General features: G+C 38.4%; 1 protein-coding gene across 15 annotated transcripts in view; it reads right to left on the reverse strand.

Moving 5' to 3' along the window:
- Positions 1–17,256, reverse strand: part of MCPH1 (microcephalin 1) — a 234,027-nt gene that overhangs the window by 143,372 nt on the left and 73,399 nt on the right. For 9 of the 15 annotated variants that reach the window (XM_070253456.1, XM_070253458.1, XM_070253454.1 and 6 more), the window contains exons 10-11: positions 5,658–5,695; positions 2,743–2,905 (exon numbers count right to left, since the gene is read on the reverse strand). In XM_070253456.1, coding sequence (XP_070109557.1) covers positions 2,743–2,905; positions 5,658–5,695 — 201 coding nt within the window. Of the gene's footprint in view, positions 1–2,730; positions 2,906–5,657; positions 5,696–17,256 lie in introns of all 15 variants that reach the window. The other 6 variants (XM_070253457.1, XM_023630485.2, XM_070253447.1 and 3 more) reach the window with 1 other exon arrangement.

Consider the following 17,256-nt stretch of genomic DNA (forward strand, 5'->3'; position numbering starts at 1 on the left):
TCCCACCAGCAGTGTGTGAGAATCCAGATGCTCTGCATCCCTGCTAGAGGACTGTCAACGTATTTCATAGTTTAGCCGTTCTGCTAGCTACGCAGTGGTGTCTCATTATGGTTTTAAGTGACGTTGAGCAGGTTTTCATGTACTTATTTGCCATCTGTATATCTTTGATAAAGTGTTCAAAATTTTTTTTTTTTGCCAATTTTTGTTTGGGTTGTTTGTTTTCTTATTTTTGGATGTAAGTTCTTTGTCAGATGAGATTTGCAAATATTTTCTCCTGGTCTCTTTATAATGTTCTTCACAGAGTAAAAATTCTCAATTTTGATAATGTCTAATTTATTAATTTTTTTCTCTTACACATCATGCTTTTGGTGTTGTATCTAAGAACTCTACCTAAACCAAGGCATGAAGACTCTTCTCCTATGTTTACCTTTAAGAGTTTTGTCATTGTGCCTGTTAGTCTCTGATCCGTTTTGAGGTAGTTTCTGTATGCAGGGTGAGGTAGGTTCATTTTTTTTGCACATAGATGTCCAATTGCTCCAGCACCGTTTGTTGGAAAGACTGACCTTTCTCTGCTGAATTGCCTCTGCAGCTTTGTGAAAACCAGTGGGCCATATCTGTGCGGCTCTATTTCTGGACTGTCCGTTCCGTTCCATTACGTCTGTCCTTCCACTGATACCACGTTGTCTTGATTACCGCAGCTTCAAAGGACGCCTTAAAATCAGGCAGTGTTAGTCCTCCAACCTTGCGCTTCTTTTTCAAAATGGTTTTAGTTATGCTAGTTCCTTTTTCCCTATACATACATTTTAGAATCAGCTTGCCCATATCTTCAAAGAATCATCCTGAGATTTTGATTGGTGATGTGTGAAATCTACAGGTCATTTTGGGGAGGAGTGACATTTTAACCACATGGAGTCTTCCAACTCATGAACACAGTATGTCTCTCCATTTATTTAGTTCTTCGATTTTTTTAAATCAGTGTTTTGTAGTTTTCAGCCTACAGATCCTGCACCTATTTTTATGCTAGATTTATACTTAAATATTTCCATGTTGTATCCTTGTAGGCTGACAATTTGCCGAACTCACTTATTAGTTCTAGGAGCTTTTTGTAGATTTCTTGTGATTACCTGCATGGACAATCATGTCTACGAACAGAGATAGTTTCATTTCTTCCTCTCCAACCTAAATGCCTTGTATGTCGTTTTCTTGCCTTATTGCACTTGTACATCATTCATTCACTTATGTGACTGAATGGCCCAGGTTCCTCCCTCCAGGCAGAAGGCCCAGGTGGGCAGTGCTGTCTGAGCACCAGAAGGTTGTTAAATGACAGGTTTTACTTCCTGCCTTTCTCACAGATCATGGTGACTCCCACATACAGTGACTATGAGCTAGATTTGCCTCCGGTTCTGTTTCTACACACGATTAGTGGGAGAATACTGGCAGTACACTGAGCAAACACATGGAGGCATCCAGGGAGTCGGTCCTTACAAAGGGCGGCAGCGAATGCTGAGTCTCATGTCTGACCTCTCTGGTCTGCTCAAAGTCCCAGAAGAATAGGTTGGATACAGAATCAAGTACAGATGTGTATCTTCGTGACAGATAAAGAACATTTTTTCCTCTGAGGCACGAGGGAAGGAAGAGCTGACTGATGAAGATACAGAGACATTGTACATTGGACGGAAAGAAAACAGGGTAGTCATTCGTGGAAGCTAGAGTTATAAGTGATATTTCATACAAATCAATGTGGATTAGTACCAATAGATAATTAGGTAAAGTACTCCCCAACTGCCACCAATGCAAATACTACTTTGTTAGGGAATTTCTACCTTTTCCACTTCATGACTTTAAGCACTAATGTCTTAAATCTCTTGTATCAGGGAGCTTCAGGGCTAAATTATGACACGGGAAAGACCACAGTGGTTCTTAAAAACACATCTGTAGTTTGCTTGCAAATTATAATTCCACTGGTTTAAATTAACACGGTATTAATATAATACATTCTTAGTGGGAGGAGGAAGGAAGGTGGATACTTAGCAGACACAAACTAACACAAGTAACAAATGACGCCACTCTCATCAGACAGCAATGTTTCAGGGTGAACACCGGTTGACGATTGAAGTAAAAATAGAAAGAACAAGAAACAAATTAAATTTTTATGAATAATGAAAATGATGTTTTTTTCCCCCAAAAAACTACCTTTAATGCACAGAAATAAGGGCAAGTAATGTTACAGATAGATATGGGTAAGATAAAACATATCCAAATGGGATTAAATGAACATGTTTCATCCTAAGTAAATCCATCTGTAAAAACAATCGCTGAATTCTTTTGGCTTTTTAAACCATCGCTAACATAGGTCACACTATTTCTTGGTCAAACACAGAAGAAAGTGCACTGGACTGTGAGAACATGCATTCTGTGTTTTCATTCCAAGTCTGCTCTGACCCTGCTTCTGCCAGGGGCCGAGAGGTCTTTATCTGGAAGGCGGCTCCTTCTCCTGCTCTCCGTCCTCACCACGGGACTCCTGTGCCTGAGGGATCAGCAGTGGCTGAAGGCTGATGAGCCAGAGGGAGAAGAGTTCGAGGACAGAACAGCATTCACGGCTCACAGGAAAGTGTGCAAACTGACAAGGATGTGCATCGGCATGAATCTAGGGTCCCCACCTCGGAGGACCAAATCTATCAAAATGCCTTCTGTCTTAGAATACGTAACTGAGACACACATTGTGCTTACATCACTGCTCACCCATTCGTAAGAGAGAATCCAGCAGCCGCGTGCGATTCCCAGCAGCACATTCAGCGTGCGCACAGGCTTCCCCACGAGCACGTGAGTGGTCGTTTCACACACTTCCGGGGCAAAGGAAAAGCCCTTCAATTTGTTCAGAACCTGGATGATGATGTTCTGCTTTCTATTAAATAGGAAGAAAAAAATCAACAAAATGAATATGTTTTCTGCACATGAATATCGAGCTGATTACATTGAATAAAAAACTCAAAAACTAGAAAGCTAAAATTCTACGCTGATTTCAGCTATGGTGTTTATGTCTTAATTTCTTTACAGTCAATGACTTGAAATTTGGGGAAGTAAAAAAACTTTAGCTGTAAACTCCAACTGTCAATTTTAATGGCCGAGAGAACTGTGGTCTCAAGGCTGTAAATGGCTTCCCCAGACCCTGTGGGTAGGACTGCAGTCAGCACTAGAAACAAGACCTCCTGAGACCAGCTTAGTGCTCTGCCCACCACAGCAACTATTTACTTTTTTTTTGGTGAAGAAGATTGGCCCTGAGCTAACATCTGTTGACAATCTTCCTCTTTTTGCTTGAGGAAGTTTGTCACTGAGCTAACATCTGTGCCAATATTCCTCTGTTTTGCATGTGGGATGCTGCCACAGCATAGCTTGATGAGTAGTGTTTAGGTCTACGCCCCAGATCCAAACCCGTGAACCCTGGGCCACTCAAGCAGAGCTTGTGAACTAAACCACTACGCCACTGGACCAGCCCCAATTATTTGCTTCTTATGTTTATTTTAACCAATTTGTACATGGTGAGTACAAAGCTTCTCATTCACTTATTTTATTTTGAAAATAAAACATTTATTGGGAGTCAAACACAGTTTTTCTACTAAGCTGGGAAAAAAGTCCTTTTTAATTAAACCGTCAGATCAAATCTTAGAGCAGAGGCTCCTTATTTTCACATAGCTCATCATGGCTTATCTTCTGGTCTGTCATTTCATTAATGCCTTAAGTACCTTTCTTTTTTGTTAAAATATTCTTCCTATCCAACTTCCTCACCAAATAACTCTCCATCCTTCCTCTCTTCCTTTTAAGATCACCTTTCTAAGCCCTTTAGTTCTGTACCTTGCTTTTCCCTCTCTCCCAGCAAATTTTGGAACTCCCCAGTGAAATACAAAGGGTATGTAGGGCTTTCTAAGCTACAATACACAGCGTGTTAAGAAATAAAATTCTTGGGGCTAGTCTGGTGGCATAGTAGTTAAATTTGTGCACTCTGCTTCAGCAGCCCCAGATTTGAGGGTTCGGATCCCGGGCGCAGACGTACACACTGCTCATTAAGCCACGCTGTGGTAGCATCCCACATGCAGAAGAGAGGAAGATTGGCACAGATGTTAGCTCAGGGCCAATCTTCCTCACTAAAAAAAAAAGAAAGACAGAAAGAAAGAAAATTCTCTCCTCTCCAGAAATTGCATTACAAAGGGAAAAAGGCCGCTCTTGTCCATGCTTACACAGACTGCCTCCAATAATCTCCCTTCCACTTTATGCCACATGGATCTCCAGTGAACTTGGGTTTGTCAGTCACAAGCCTCATAAAACGAAAGGCTTGAACTACATCACAATTTTAAATTCCTAGAGACACCTAGGGTAGAGAAGACGAATGGGTCAAGACCTGGGCCCCATCCCATTACCACTTCAACTAGAGGATCTGTGCTTATTGGAATTGTGGGAAAATATTAAAGTTGGGAGGGGAAAGGCAAAGAAAACAAAAGCAAAAAGAAGTGAAAAGCTCTAAGCCAAATGCTCTCCAGAACCCTTCATTTCGCTGTATTTATGATTTTCCTCATTACAAGTCTGGCAGCTGCCAGCTATTTGTTGGATTTGCTAATAAACAACAAGTGTCTTTTCAGGACATGGCTAATCAACACAGCATCAGAAAGTCTAGGTCTTAGTAACTTCAGACAAGAAGTATATGTGCGGAAAAAGAATAAAAAGAGAATGTGGCCTAAATGAAAAGTTTGATTTTCAAATCTTTGAGTGAGAAAATAATAGTTATTCATGTTTTTTTATTTGGAGCAAAAATATAGACTTTTAAAAATGTTATATGCCTATCGACTATTCATTTCTGTATTAAGAGTATTTCGAATGTCCAATATATTTCATAGGACATTAACGCAAATCGTGAGTGTGCTTTTTTTCACTAGTTAATGATGGTGTTTGAATTATCAGTCCTTTTAACTTCATGCCATGGGTAGGAAAAGGATCCTGCTACAGAAAGTGTTCTAAACGTGCACTCTTTTAGGGGCCTATTTTTCACTGAAATATCCCAATGGTTTGATGAACGTCTTAAATCCTTAAAACCTATGATTGATAGAAAAAAGACGGTTTTCCCCTCTAAACAGGAATTCAAAAATCTGTTACAAAAAATATAGTGCTGTGTTTTTGTTGGATGTACTTTATTGTGTTAAATGTTTAAGGAAGATGATAAGAGCATGCCAGCAAGCTATTAACTCTTCCACCAAATGTGTAGACGCTTGGTTTAATACAGTTGTAGACAGCTTTCCACCCGTGTTTCTTTGAGACCTTTGAGGGGAATGTTTCAGCCAGCGACGCTCCACTTAGTGAACACTCAGGCAGTGGGGGTGGTGGACACACGGAGCCATCAGGTATGAAGCAAGCAAGAGGACCAGAAAATCCCTAAGCCCTCTTAATGCTGTCTACACAACACAGAAAGCCTGCAGGGCTAACCTGTTCAGTCTTTTAACCATCTTTTTTTATTTCCAATGATCTTCTAACTCCAATATTAATTATATAGAGTAACAGCGATACAGTACAAATCTATGAGCTGCCCAAAAGCACAGCATCACAGTACACGAAAGAAAAGCCTAAAATTTTATATTGAGCAGAAAGTTATCAAAACAAGGAGTACTTACTCAGATGGCATGCTTGTCATGACTAATGTTCTTGTTGGCTAGAGATTTCAAAAGAGAAGGAACAAAAAACAGTCAAAAATATAAAAAATATTTTTTTCCCACAGAAATAAACTTTAATACTTTTTTTGAAAAGTTACATCACTTAAAAGTAAACACGTAAGCATATATCAAAGAAAAAAAACTTTGTATTTCTGGAAAAAAAACAGCCCAAGAGATAGAAACTCAGATACTATCCCTAAACGAGTCCAAAATAATACAGGACATGAAGCAGAAGAGCAAAACAGTGTTTCCCTCCAGAAGTCTGTTCCACTAGTTAAGCTGGCGGAACTCCAAACGTGCCAACCTGTTTATGGACTTCCGAGGAAGGAAAGGGTAAGAAAGGCATCTTTTTGAAGGCTTAAGAACCATTTTTCCCAAGGCTTCTAGGCAACTATGTTCTTGTCTCAGACATATGTACGTGATAACGCTTGTGCCTCTGTTGTATGGGTCAAGCAAATTCTTTAATCCCTTGCACAGGGAAGCACAGATAATGGGACTGCTTATGTATGTGTTGGCATCTCCTTTTAACCGGAATTGTAAATTTTTTTAAATAAAAGTTTTAAAATTTTTTTACTTATATAACAAATGCACACTGATGGCAAAAAAACTTAAATGCTTTGGACATACATAATTAGAAATATAAACTCCCCTGTAATTCCACCAGCCAAAAATAACTATTGCTTAATAATTTGTTATATATTCAGCCAAATGTTGTTTCTATGGGAGTGTATTTATAATTTTTTCAAAAACAAAAGCAAATGCACATTATTCACATACTTTTGCAACTCTTACGATATGCTTCAAATGCAACCAATTGCTTAGTATAACCATGAACTAAGCACGCCACACTTACTCGTGTCTTGAATGGTCCTCATGGACAAATGAGAAGGAGGAAAAAAAGGCATCCCAAGGACCCCAGGTGGACACACAGGATGGAGCTGAAGGGACTTGTGTACCATATGGGTGTACTTGGGGAAAGCAGAGGAAGGAGAATGAAGAGATAATATAAACCAAAAAGATGTTCAAAAGAAGAACTCAGGAGGCTGGCCCTGTGGCTGAGTGCTTAAGTTTGCGTCCTGTGTTTTGGTGGCCTGGGCTTCAACAGTTTGGAAGCTGGGCGCAGACCTACACACCGCTCATCAAGCCATGCTGTGGTGGTGTTCCACATAGAAGAACTGGCATGACCTACAACTAGGATATACAGCTGAGTACTGGGGCTTTGGGGAGAAAAAAAAAAGACGAAAATTGGCAACAGATGTTAGCTCAGGGCCAATATTCCTCACCAAAAAGCATATTAAACACCCCCCAAAAAACAAAACAAAGGGGCCGGCCCAGTGGCGCAGCAGTTAAGTGCACGTGTTCCGCTCTGGCAGCCTGGGGTTCACCCGTTTGGATCCAAGGTGCGGACATGGCACTGCTTGGCAAGCTATGCTATGGTAGACATCCCACATATAAAGTAGAAGAAGATGGGCACGGATGTTAGCTCAGGGCCAGTCTTCCTCAGCAAGAAGAGGAAGATTCACAGCAGATGTTAGCTCAGGGCTAATCTTCCTCAAAAAAAAAAAACTGAAGAACTCAGAGGGTGGCAGGGGAGCCACTAACAGATGACCTCTGCCCTGACTTTTATCCTTCAGGAACATTCTTTATTAGCTGTCATCTGTTTTGGACACAAGTGGAACAATTGCAGCACAGCAACCTGGGTTGGATCTGGAGACAAGGCCTTTATGTAGGAGTCTCTAAGCATCGGGTAAGATTCTGGCTGAAACCTAATCCTCCTCTTCAGTGTCATCCTTGAATGACAGGCCCAGTGACGTGGCCAGCCCCCAGTAAAATCCAACAGAAGCCCATTCCATGGCATCCACTTTCTTCGGTGGAACCATCCAAAAGAAGCCGGTAGGGTTTCATCTACGGGAAGTGCCCGAAGTCTAGGACCAAGGGATGAAGTGGAACGGGAAAAGGAAATTCTCTTGACTTCTACAATGCTGGGTTCTTTTCCATGACGTCACCCTCAGACAATCTCTCTTCCTTACCTATACGCACTTTCGAGGTGGTCTCTCACATGGCCTTGTGGTTTACATACCAGCCACATGCTGACAATTCCCAATTTCGTATCTCTAGCGTAAACCTACTTCCTGACATCCAGACTCAAATATTCGACTGCTTACTTGATATCTCCATTTGGAAGTCTAAAAGGATCTCAAATTTGACATGTCCAAAGCTAAAATACTGTTCTAGTCAGGCAATTAGGCAAGAAAAGAAACAAAAGACATCCAAATTGGAAGGGAAGAAGTAAACCTATCTCTATTCACAAATGAGATGAGCTCATGAGCAGAACGCCCAAAGGAACCCAGAAAAACTGTCAGAACTAATAAACGAATTCAGCAAAGTTGCGGGATACAAAATCAGTGCATAAGAATCAGTTGTATTTCTATACATTAACAATGAACAATCAGAAAAGGAAATTAAGAAAATTTCATTTATAATAGTATCAAAAACAATACAATACTTAGGAATAAAATTAACAAAGGAGACACAAGACTTGTACACTGAAAATTTTGAAAACATTGGTGAAAGAAATTAAAGAAGACCTAAAGAAGCGGGAAGGCACGCAGTGCCCCCGCTCTGGAGGGCTTGATGGTGTGAAGGCGACAGCACTGTTCAAAGCAGACTCAAGGCACTCCCTATCAAGTCCCATGCGCTTTCTGCAGAAACAGAAAAACCTATCTTAAAATTCACATGGAATTCCAAGGGAACCCTAATAGCCAAAACACTCTTGAAACAGAACCATAAAGTTGGAGGTCTCCCACTTCCTGATCTTAAAACTTACTACAAAACTACTATAATCAAAACAGTATGGCCCTGGCATAAGGATAAATCTAAATAGAGAGCTGAAAGCCCAGAAATAAACCCTGTCATCTGTGGTCGATCTAATTTTTACAAGGCGCCAAGACCATTCGTGCTGGGAGGACTAGATATCCACACCAAAAAGAATGAAGTTGTATCTTTACATTATAGCATATGCAAAAATTAACTAAAAATGCATCAAAGACCTAAATTTAACAGCTAAAGCTGTAAAACTCTTAGAAGAAAACACAGGGGAAAATCTTCATGACACTGGATTTGCTAATGGTTCCTTAAATATGGCACCAAAAGTGCAGGCAAGAAATAAAAAACAAATAAATTGGACTTCATCAAAAGCAAAAACTTTTATGCATCAAAGAACACTATCAAGAGAGTGAAAAGATAACTCATAGAATGGGAGAAAATATTTGCCATCATACATCTGATAAGGGTTTTATACCCAAAATATATAAAGAACTCCTACAGCTCAACAAAAAAAGAAGAAACAACCCACTTTAAAAGTGGGCAAATAACTTGAATAGACATTTCTCCAAAGAAGATAAGCAAATGGCTAATAAGCACATGAAAAGCTCTATATAACTAGACATTAGAGAAATTCGAAACAAAGCCTCAGTGAGATACCACTTCATATGTAGTAGGTTAGCTATAATCAAAAACATGAAAAATAATAAATGTTGATGAGGATATGGAGAAGTTGGAAGGCTCGTACACTGCTGGCTGGAATATAGAATGGTGCAGCCATTGTGGAAAACAGTTTGGTGGTTCCTCAAAAAGTTAAACACAGAATTACCATATAATCAGTAAATTTATTCCTAGTTATATACCAAAAAGAATTGAAAACAGGGGCTAAGATACTTGTATGAGAATTTTCATAACATCATTATTCACAATAGCCAAAAAGCGGAAACAACCTGAGCATCCATCAATAGGTAAATGGATAGAAAAAACTTGGTCTACACATACAATGGAATATTATTATTCAGCCATAAAAAGTATTGAAGTTGTCACATACTACAACATGGATGACACTTGAAAACATTATGCTAAGTAAAATAAGCCACATGCGAAAGGACAAATATTGCATGGTTCCACTTATATGAAATACCTAGAAGAGGTAAATTCATAGAAAAAGAAAGTAGATTAGAGGTTACCAGGTGTTAGGGGTGGGCTGGGGAATGGGGAGTTACTGCCTAATGGGTACAGAGTTTTAGTTGGAAGTGGAAATAGATAGTGGTGATGGATATACAACACTGGGTGCTGCCACTGAATTATACCCTAAAAAATAGTCAAAATGGCAAATTTTATGTTATATATATTTTATCAAAATGAAAGAAAACAATTAAACTATTGATCTTCTCTCCAAAACCTACTCCTTCCACAGCTTCACTTGTGAATGGCAATTCCATTCTTGCTCAGGTCAAAAGCATTTTCATCATTTTGGACTCTACTTTTTTCTCATACCCCATGTCTAATCCATCAACACCCCTATCAACTCAACCTTCCAGATGTACCTAGAACCTGACCGCTCTCATCAACTTCACTCCCAGCATCCCACCATCTCACATGAATTTCTGTCAAAGTCCCTTCAATGGTTTCCCTGCTAAAATCCTCGAGACTTCAATCAACACTCAACACAGAGCCAGAGCCAAACCATTAAAACACAAGTTAGACTATGTCACTCCTACTCTCCAAGGCTCCAACGGCTCCACATCTCACTCTGAGTGAAAGGCCTTGTACAAGATGCCCCTTTCCTTTCCTGACCTCCCCTCCTACTGGTCTCCCTTTCACCCACACTGCTTCAGCCACACTTTTCCTTGAACACGGCAAGCATACTCTCAGCCCAGGGTCTCTGCATTTGCCGCTTCTTCTCCCCAGAATGTTCCTTCCTCAGAATTCCACAGGCTCACTCTCTTACCTCCTTTAGGTCTTTACTCAAGAGTCACCTTCAGGGCGGCTGTCTCCAGGCCACACGGCTAACACTGCAGCCCTACCCCAACACAGCCTATCACTAGTCCCTTCTCTTAGGTTTTTTCTTAGCATTCACCACACCGTCTACTTTATTTATTTTTCTTATTTATTGTCTATCTCTGTCCCTCATTTACAAATTGAATATAGACTCCATGAGGGCAGGAACTTCTGTTTGCTTTTCTACTTTTCCCACAATACCCAGAACAGTCCCTGGCAGACAATAAGCAATCAACACAATATTTGTTAAACATTTATTATAATTGGATAAATGCAAAACGGGAAACAAGTATACACACACATATACTTCATATATATATATATTTTTTTTTTCATATAATCTATTAACCTATTCTATCAATATCTTATCTGTTCATATCACTGAAGAAAAGAGAGCCATGGACAGGATCCTTCTCAGATCTGAGTGAAGGAAGGCTTGGCCAGTTAAGTCAACCAGAGGCTTGATAGTAACTCTCATCGCAGGCTGAGGAAGAGGAACTGTTTTTATAAGGAAACTCAAAACCCAAAATGCAAGTCTAAATAAAAAGGAAAAGTATACCGAAAGCAAGAAAACAATCCAAAAAAAAAGACTATCACACTTCCATATCCCTCTGACATGCAGATGTCAGATGACAAATCTAGAAGACTAAAGGTTCATTTACACGGTCCAGCTATGGAAACTAAGAGAGACAAGCTTCCCCTAGAGTATGGTGTTAATGAGTGCCAAGATAGATAGGCCATGTTCAGGCTGGTGTGACAAAGGATCCTAGCCTGAAATACAGTGATGAAAAGAGCAATCTTATTATTATTATTTTGAGAAAGATTAGCCCTGAGCTAACATCCGTGCCCATCTTCCTCCACTTTATATGTGGGACACCTACCACAGCATGGCTTGCCAAGGGGTGCCATGTCCGCACCCAGGATCTGAACCAGTGAACCCTAGGCCACCGAAGCGGAACGTGCCAACTTAACCACTGCACCACCAGGCCAGCCCCAAGAGCAACCTTATTATTAAGAGTAAGCATATCTACTTATCTGATCTTATAAATTGGGAATTGGAAAATATATCTAATATAATTCTCTTGATTAATCAGGACAGCTCCTTAAAATAGGACATGCATTGATATCTGCAACTAATTTAGTAATGAATAACAAAATAAGAAGGTTGATGGATGGAGAAATGGATAGATATATGATAAAGCAAATATAAGAAAGAGTTACTCGTAGAATCAAGGCTAGAGGGCAAAATTGTGAAATAGTTTTAAATAGAACAAAAGATTACTGGGTGCCTTCAAGGGAAACCTATGCATTGTTCAGCACACATACCCTTCAGAGTCATCTGCTTCTATGGGGTTTATGTTTTGCATTGTCCTTGAGCTATTTTACAACTCTCTTAGTTATAGAAAATTGACAGTAATGCAAATAATTCTTGTCTATAGAAATGCAAAATCTGTCCAGTGGAGGTTCAATTGACTTCTTTCTCCCACTGGGGAAAAAGCCAGCTTTGTATGTATTAGCAAAGCCATTTCGGCACTCCCAACGCTCCATCGATGGGTCTGCTCTGTGGATTCTCCTTTGAACAGGCCAAAGCAGCATTCTGGTCTTATCATTAATTAATGAGTTAAATAAAATCTTTAAGGCATATTCATTTTCTATTAGTAAAAGAGTTATAAAAAAGGCATCTTTTAACACTTTTGGAAGTCTTCCATTGAGATGCCAATAGATTCGTCTGACAGAGGTAGGTAATCTTCGTCACCTGAGGAGTATACTCCACAGGCACACCTTGTACTGGCTCCCGGAGATGAATGCCAAGTGGCAACAGAACTTTGCTGACTCTTTGTTTCTCTAATTTTAATATTCCTCCCTATTAGTTTACGTTTTGTTTTGTTTCATTAATGGATAAATTATTCTCCATTAGTGGAAGAAGCGCTTGGGAATTTGGTTTTGTGATCTGATCACTTGCTGTTCTATATAAATTAACTAAGGGATAATAGAGATCAATTCTCCTTTGGGTAAGAGACAACAGAGGACCTGGTTGATTAGTCTTTTTTTCTTGCTTGCTTATTTGACCATTTTGAGCAAAAATCAATTAAGATTTTCACACCCACCAGGAAGGAGAACAGCTCTTTGAAATCTAGATTGATTTTGGTATTTCTGCATTTATTCTTGTCCAGTGGCTGAAATTATAACCAATTCAGAAAGGTTGTAAGAATTTAAATTCACATAGTTAATATGTTTGGAAATTAAGACTACTTTAATAATTTTGGTTTAATGAAAACAACTATGTCGTATCTTAATTATACATGCTAAGTATAATACAAACATACATTTTATTCTACTTGGGTTTATTTTTCCTAAACTTAAATAAGTTTGCTGATCCAATAAAATAAGATTACTCCTATATAATGTTTAAGATTATAAAAAATGTAAATTGTGACAAATCAAACAGAATCATTTCTCTAACAAACTTTTTGTATTGATACTAACTGTGTTTTACAGTACACCAGTGTGAAGACAGTTTCTAGGATCTTTAGTGTTAAACCAATTAAACAAGGAGGCCACCAGACTGAGGTGACTCTAAACCCTTAGCAGCCTACATAGCAGACCAAATCTTGAGCCTGTAAATACCTCAAGGTCAAGAAATCAAAACCTAAGGACAATCAACCACAAACAGCCAACGAGGCTTTCCCAAATAAGGCAACTGCTCAAGCTATAGCCACTCAAATAATTCCCTTCTTTGCCTCCACATCTCTATACAAGTCTTTCCCCAGCTCCTGTCAGTAGGATGCTGCTAACCATTTCTGGTTTGGTGCTGCCAGATTCAAGTCAATTTTTGATCAAATAAACTTTTCAAAATTTTAATATGCTTCAGATTCTCTTTTAACATTAAGTAATATAAACTTTGGTCCTATATTAAATTTAGTTAATTAAAAATTTTGGGGTAATTCTAATTTATAAGATAGAATACTGAAACACTGATTACCATACTAAGTATAATTCTAATTTTATGTATTTTTGCTTATTTTTATATGTTATAGAGAAGCTATGCCTTTGGATCATGTCAATGAATGTGTTTTATTTTTGCAACTTTAAAAGGGAGTAAAAGAGACACAGGGGTAGAAAGATGTAATGTTAAGCCTTTCTGGTCTGCTAAAATGCCTGCCTGTGAAGGACATCTCTCAATTATCCTCCCCAGTTTTCTGTGAAATAGAATTTCGTAACTTTGGCTAAAATATATAATTAATATGAATGGTTTAGACTACACTTAAGAGAAATAATGACAAAGGAATACAACTGTGCATATGCCTTTGTCTATCAAAAAAAAAGAATAATTTTGTCTTAAAGCAGTGATTTTCACTTTTACGGTCTCTAGACTGCTTCACACTATTGCAACTTATTGAAGAACCCAAGGAGCTTTTGTTTAAGTGGATTACGGCTATCAATATTTACCATCAAGGAAACTGATGCACTTGAAGACAGCAATGAAGAACACATTTCATGTTAACCGAAATAACATCTGAGTGTTACTATTAAATTTGTTGTGACCACATGGCCACTCCAGGCTCCATCCTTAAGGAAAGTGTTAGTCTGTCCCAGCATAAGAAAAGGCATACTAAGAGCGAAACTTGGAAAGTTGACTTAATTTACTTTAGTTTTTAATACTTGAGTTTTAAAGAAAGCCACGAAAGGTGTTAAAATTTTAGCCAAGGTGTGCTCAACACTGATGGGCTTGTTTTTATGGTTTACCGATAATGCCTTTGCCTACAATATGTAAGGTTAGCCTTAACTTTGTGTATGATCTGCTTAGACAGCAAAGACTGTGTAAAACAGAACAAGTGTCTCTCTTTATGTTGCCTACACCATGCCTCGATTGTTTAAGGAAACAGAGGTCGCTCACTTAGGTTACAGTGTATGCTTATGTTTAAATGTTTCATCGTCACCTTGATTAAATAAGTTACCTGGCACTGTTGCTCAGTGCATGTGATCCTGTCTTAATGAACGGTACAAATCTCCCCTGATAACTTTTTTGATTTTTGCCTTCTCCAAACTGGATCTTAAATACAAAAAAAATAAAACTTTAAGGATATTGTTTACATCTAAAACTATCTTTGAGATTTCCTAAAGGACCCCTGGAAATCACAATGATACTTTTATTTTTCACTTATAAAAGAAAGGTGCTAGGATAATTAGGTTAGATATGTCACTACTGTAAAGTTCCGCGGGAAGAAGTGTGAAATCAGAAGGGCCACTCAGCCTGTCTCGTTGCAAATCTAATAGGTAAAATGTTATAAATATTTCAGAAATCATACGCTTTATGGAAAATCCTTGAGGTTGGTTATTGCCTGTGTTGTCCATAACATGTTTTTGCTTTCAGGGAGAACACTGGTCAAAACGCTTCTCTAACATTCTCTTGAGAGTTCTTCTGCTTAGTGTGTTCCAGTCGTACCGTGCTGCTATTAGACAACAAGACAGTGTTATAATTTCAGTTATTATTTAAAATGGTAACTTGGTAAGGATCTTGCTTCTATCATTTAAATCCAGCATCTGCTAGGTCAATGGCTTTCAACTGGGGATGCTCATCACACTTATCTATGGATTTTTATTAAAATATAGATGTCCAGGACCTAATCCAGTCTTACGAATCATTTTATAGACATTCTGACATGTTCTTAGTTTATTTACTGTGTCTCAGGAATATTATGCTATATCTCAAGATTTGTCTACAAAAATTATGTTGATCTTTTATAAATAAATCTTTTTATTTTTATAAATAAGAAGTAATGTTTACTGACTTATTTGAAAATAGGTTTAATTGTCAACCTTAAAGAAATTTTGCATTTTTTTTTTGGTAATCATTTTATTATTTTGTTTTGCTTGCCACAAAAACAACCAGATCTCTTTGTCAGTTGCATTACTCTCGTCATGAACTCACATCAGCCCTTTCACATTTGAAAATTATGAGTAATTAATCAACCACAGATACTTATGTTTTCCTCTGAAGCTTGCTGAGTGGCTTTGCAATCAGCTACAGGTGTTTGTGACCTCAACACAGCACTTCTCAGAACCCATGGAAAAGGAAGGTACCGAGTAATCCAAACTACTGAGGCTTCAAAGAATAAATTATTAAGTACAGGCTTCTAATGGCATCATTTAGACAACTTTCAGACTGGAGCCTCAGGGCGAGTCAGGATGCCCAGCCCTCTGTGTGGTTGACAAGCAGACAGCTTTGAGACTGCTACCTCAAGCTCCTGCAGAACAAGAACTAACTACACACGACTAAATGAATGAATGAGGGCTATTGGGAGTGCTTGTGAACTTGGAATATGGTCGATATGGTTTAATGTTCTATTTTATGAATGTATACATAAGCCCTTTCTCCTTAAGTTATCTGTAATTCAGAAGAATATAGTAAATACTGCTTTTGTAAATTGAAATAAAACATTTTAAAATGATATCTGATTCTCAATGATTGCCTCAAAATTCAGAAACTTTCACTAAGTGCATTTACTTTTCATGGCAATATAGTTATTTCTATAGTTTTAGAATGTGTTCTCTGTCTTACCAAGATAAAATCGGAAAAATCAGTCATGCAACCAGGCCTTGCTTAGAATGTCTTATTTGAGAATGATGTTCATTTAATCAAGTACAACCAGCTTCTTTGCTAACGCCTACAAAGTCTCTCAGAAATCTGGCCTGGTACCTGGTTTAGAGTCCCAGCCTCACAGATGCTGTGGAAGGTCACTTCCTGAAAGACTAAGACACTTAGGATATTTTGAGGACCTCAAGAAGAAAAATCCACCCAAATTTATGCGTACTGCAGGTGAAATTTGGAGGACAGCTGTTGGGCTTGGTTTCTTAGCCTTAAGATAGCAAGTAATGGAGTGTTCCAAAAGTCCAACCTGAAATCACTCATGAAGACATTCAGACAGAAGCTAATTTTGTAACTATTCAATACCACATGGCTTTAGATTTTACAAAGCATCCTTCAGAAGCCTACAAACACTCTTGCTGCCCCTATATAAATACTCAGGTAATAACTAGTAAGATAGCTTTATTTTGTAACCAAGAATAATCTTTCTTTGAGATTATTTTGATCATAAGGGAGGGACATTGTAGGGAAACACTGAGAAACATACTTTTAAATGGAACAAAAGATTACTGGGTGACTTTAACAGGAAACTATGAATTGTTTAACGACTCACCCCTTCAGGGTTATGGGCGTTGTGCTTTTCACCCTCTTTGAGCTATTTACAACTCTGTCAATTGTAGAAGACGATAATATAAGTAACTCTTGTCCATAGACACGCTCCATCTGCCTAGTGGACATTCAGCTGACTTTCCTCCTAGTGTCAAAGAGGCCAGTTCTGTGCTACAAAGCAAAGGCATTCCAGCCTTCCCAATGGTCTGGCAGTGGATATACTCCTTGGGTTCTCCTTCTGTTTCCTTCACTAATTAATGAGTTAAATAATACTCATTTTATATTAGTAAGAAAGTCATGATCGAAGTCTTCTAAAAAATGTATCTTTAATGAGATACGAGTATATGGGTGTTCAGTGTACAATTTTTTTCACTTTTTTCTGTTTGAAAATTTTTACCATAAAATTTTAAAAACATTATTCAGGTACATATTTTTTTAATTGGCAAGGCATATGACAACTAATTCAAAACAACTCAAGTTGTTACCACTAACATGACCCTAGACTAATAACTTTATTCCTTATAGCACTTCAAG

The sequence above is a fragment of the Equus caballus genome, chromosome 27 (genome assembly GCF_041296265.1).
Source record: "Equus caballus isolate H_3958 breed thoroughbred chromosome 27, TB-T2T, whole genome shotgun sequence".
Classification (NCBI taxonomy): Eukaryota; Metazoa; Chordata; class Mammalia; order Perissodactyla; family Equidae; genus Equus; species Equus caballus.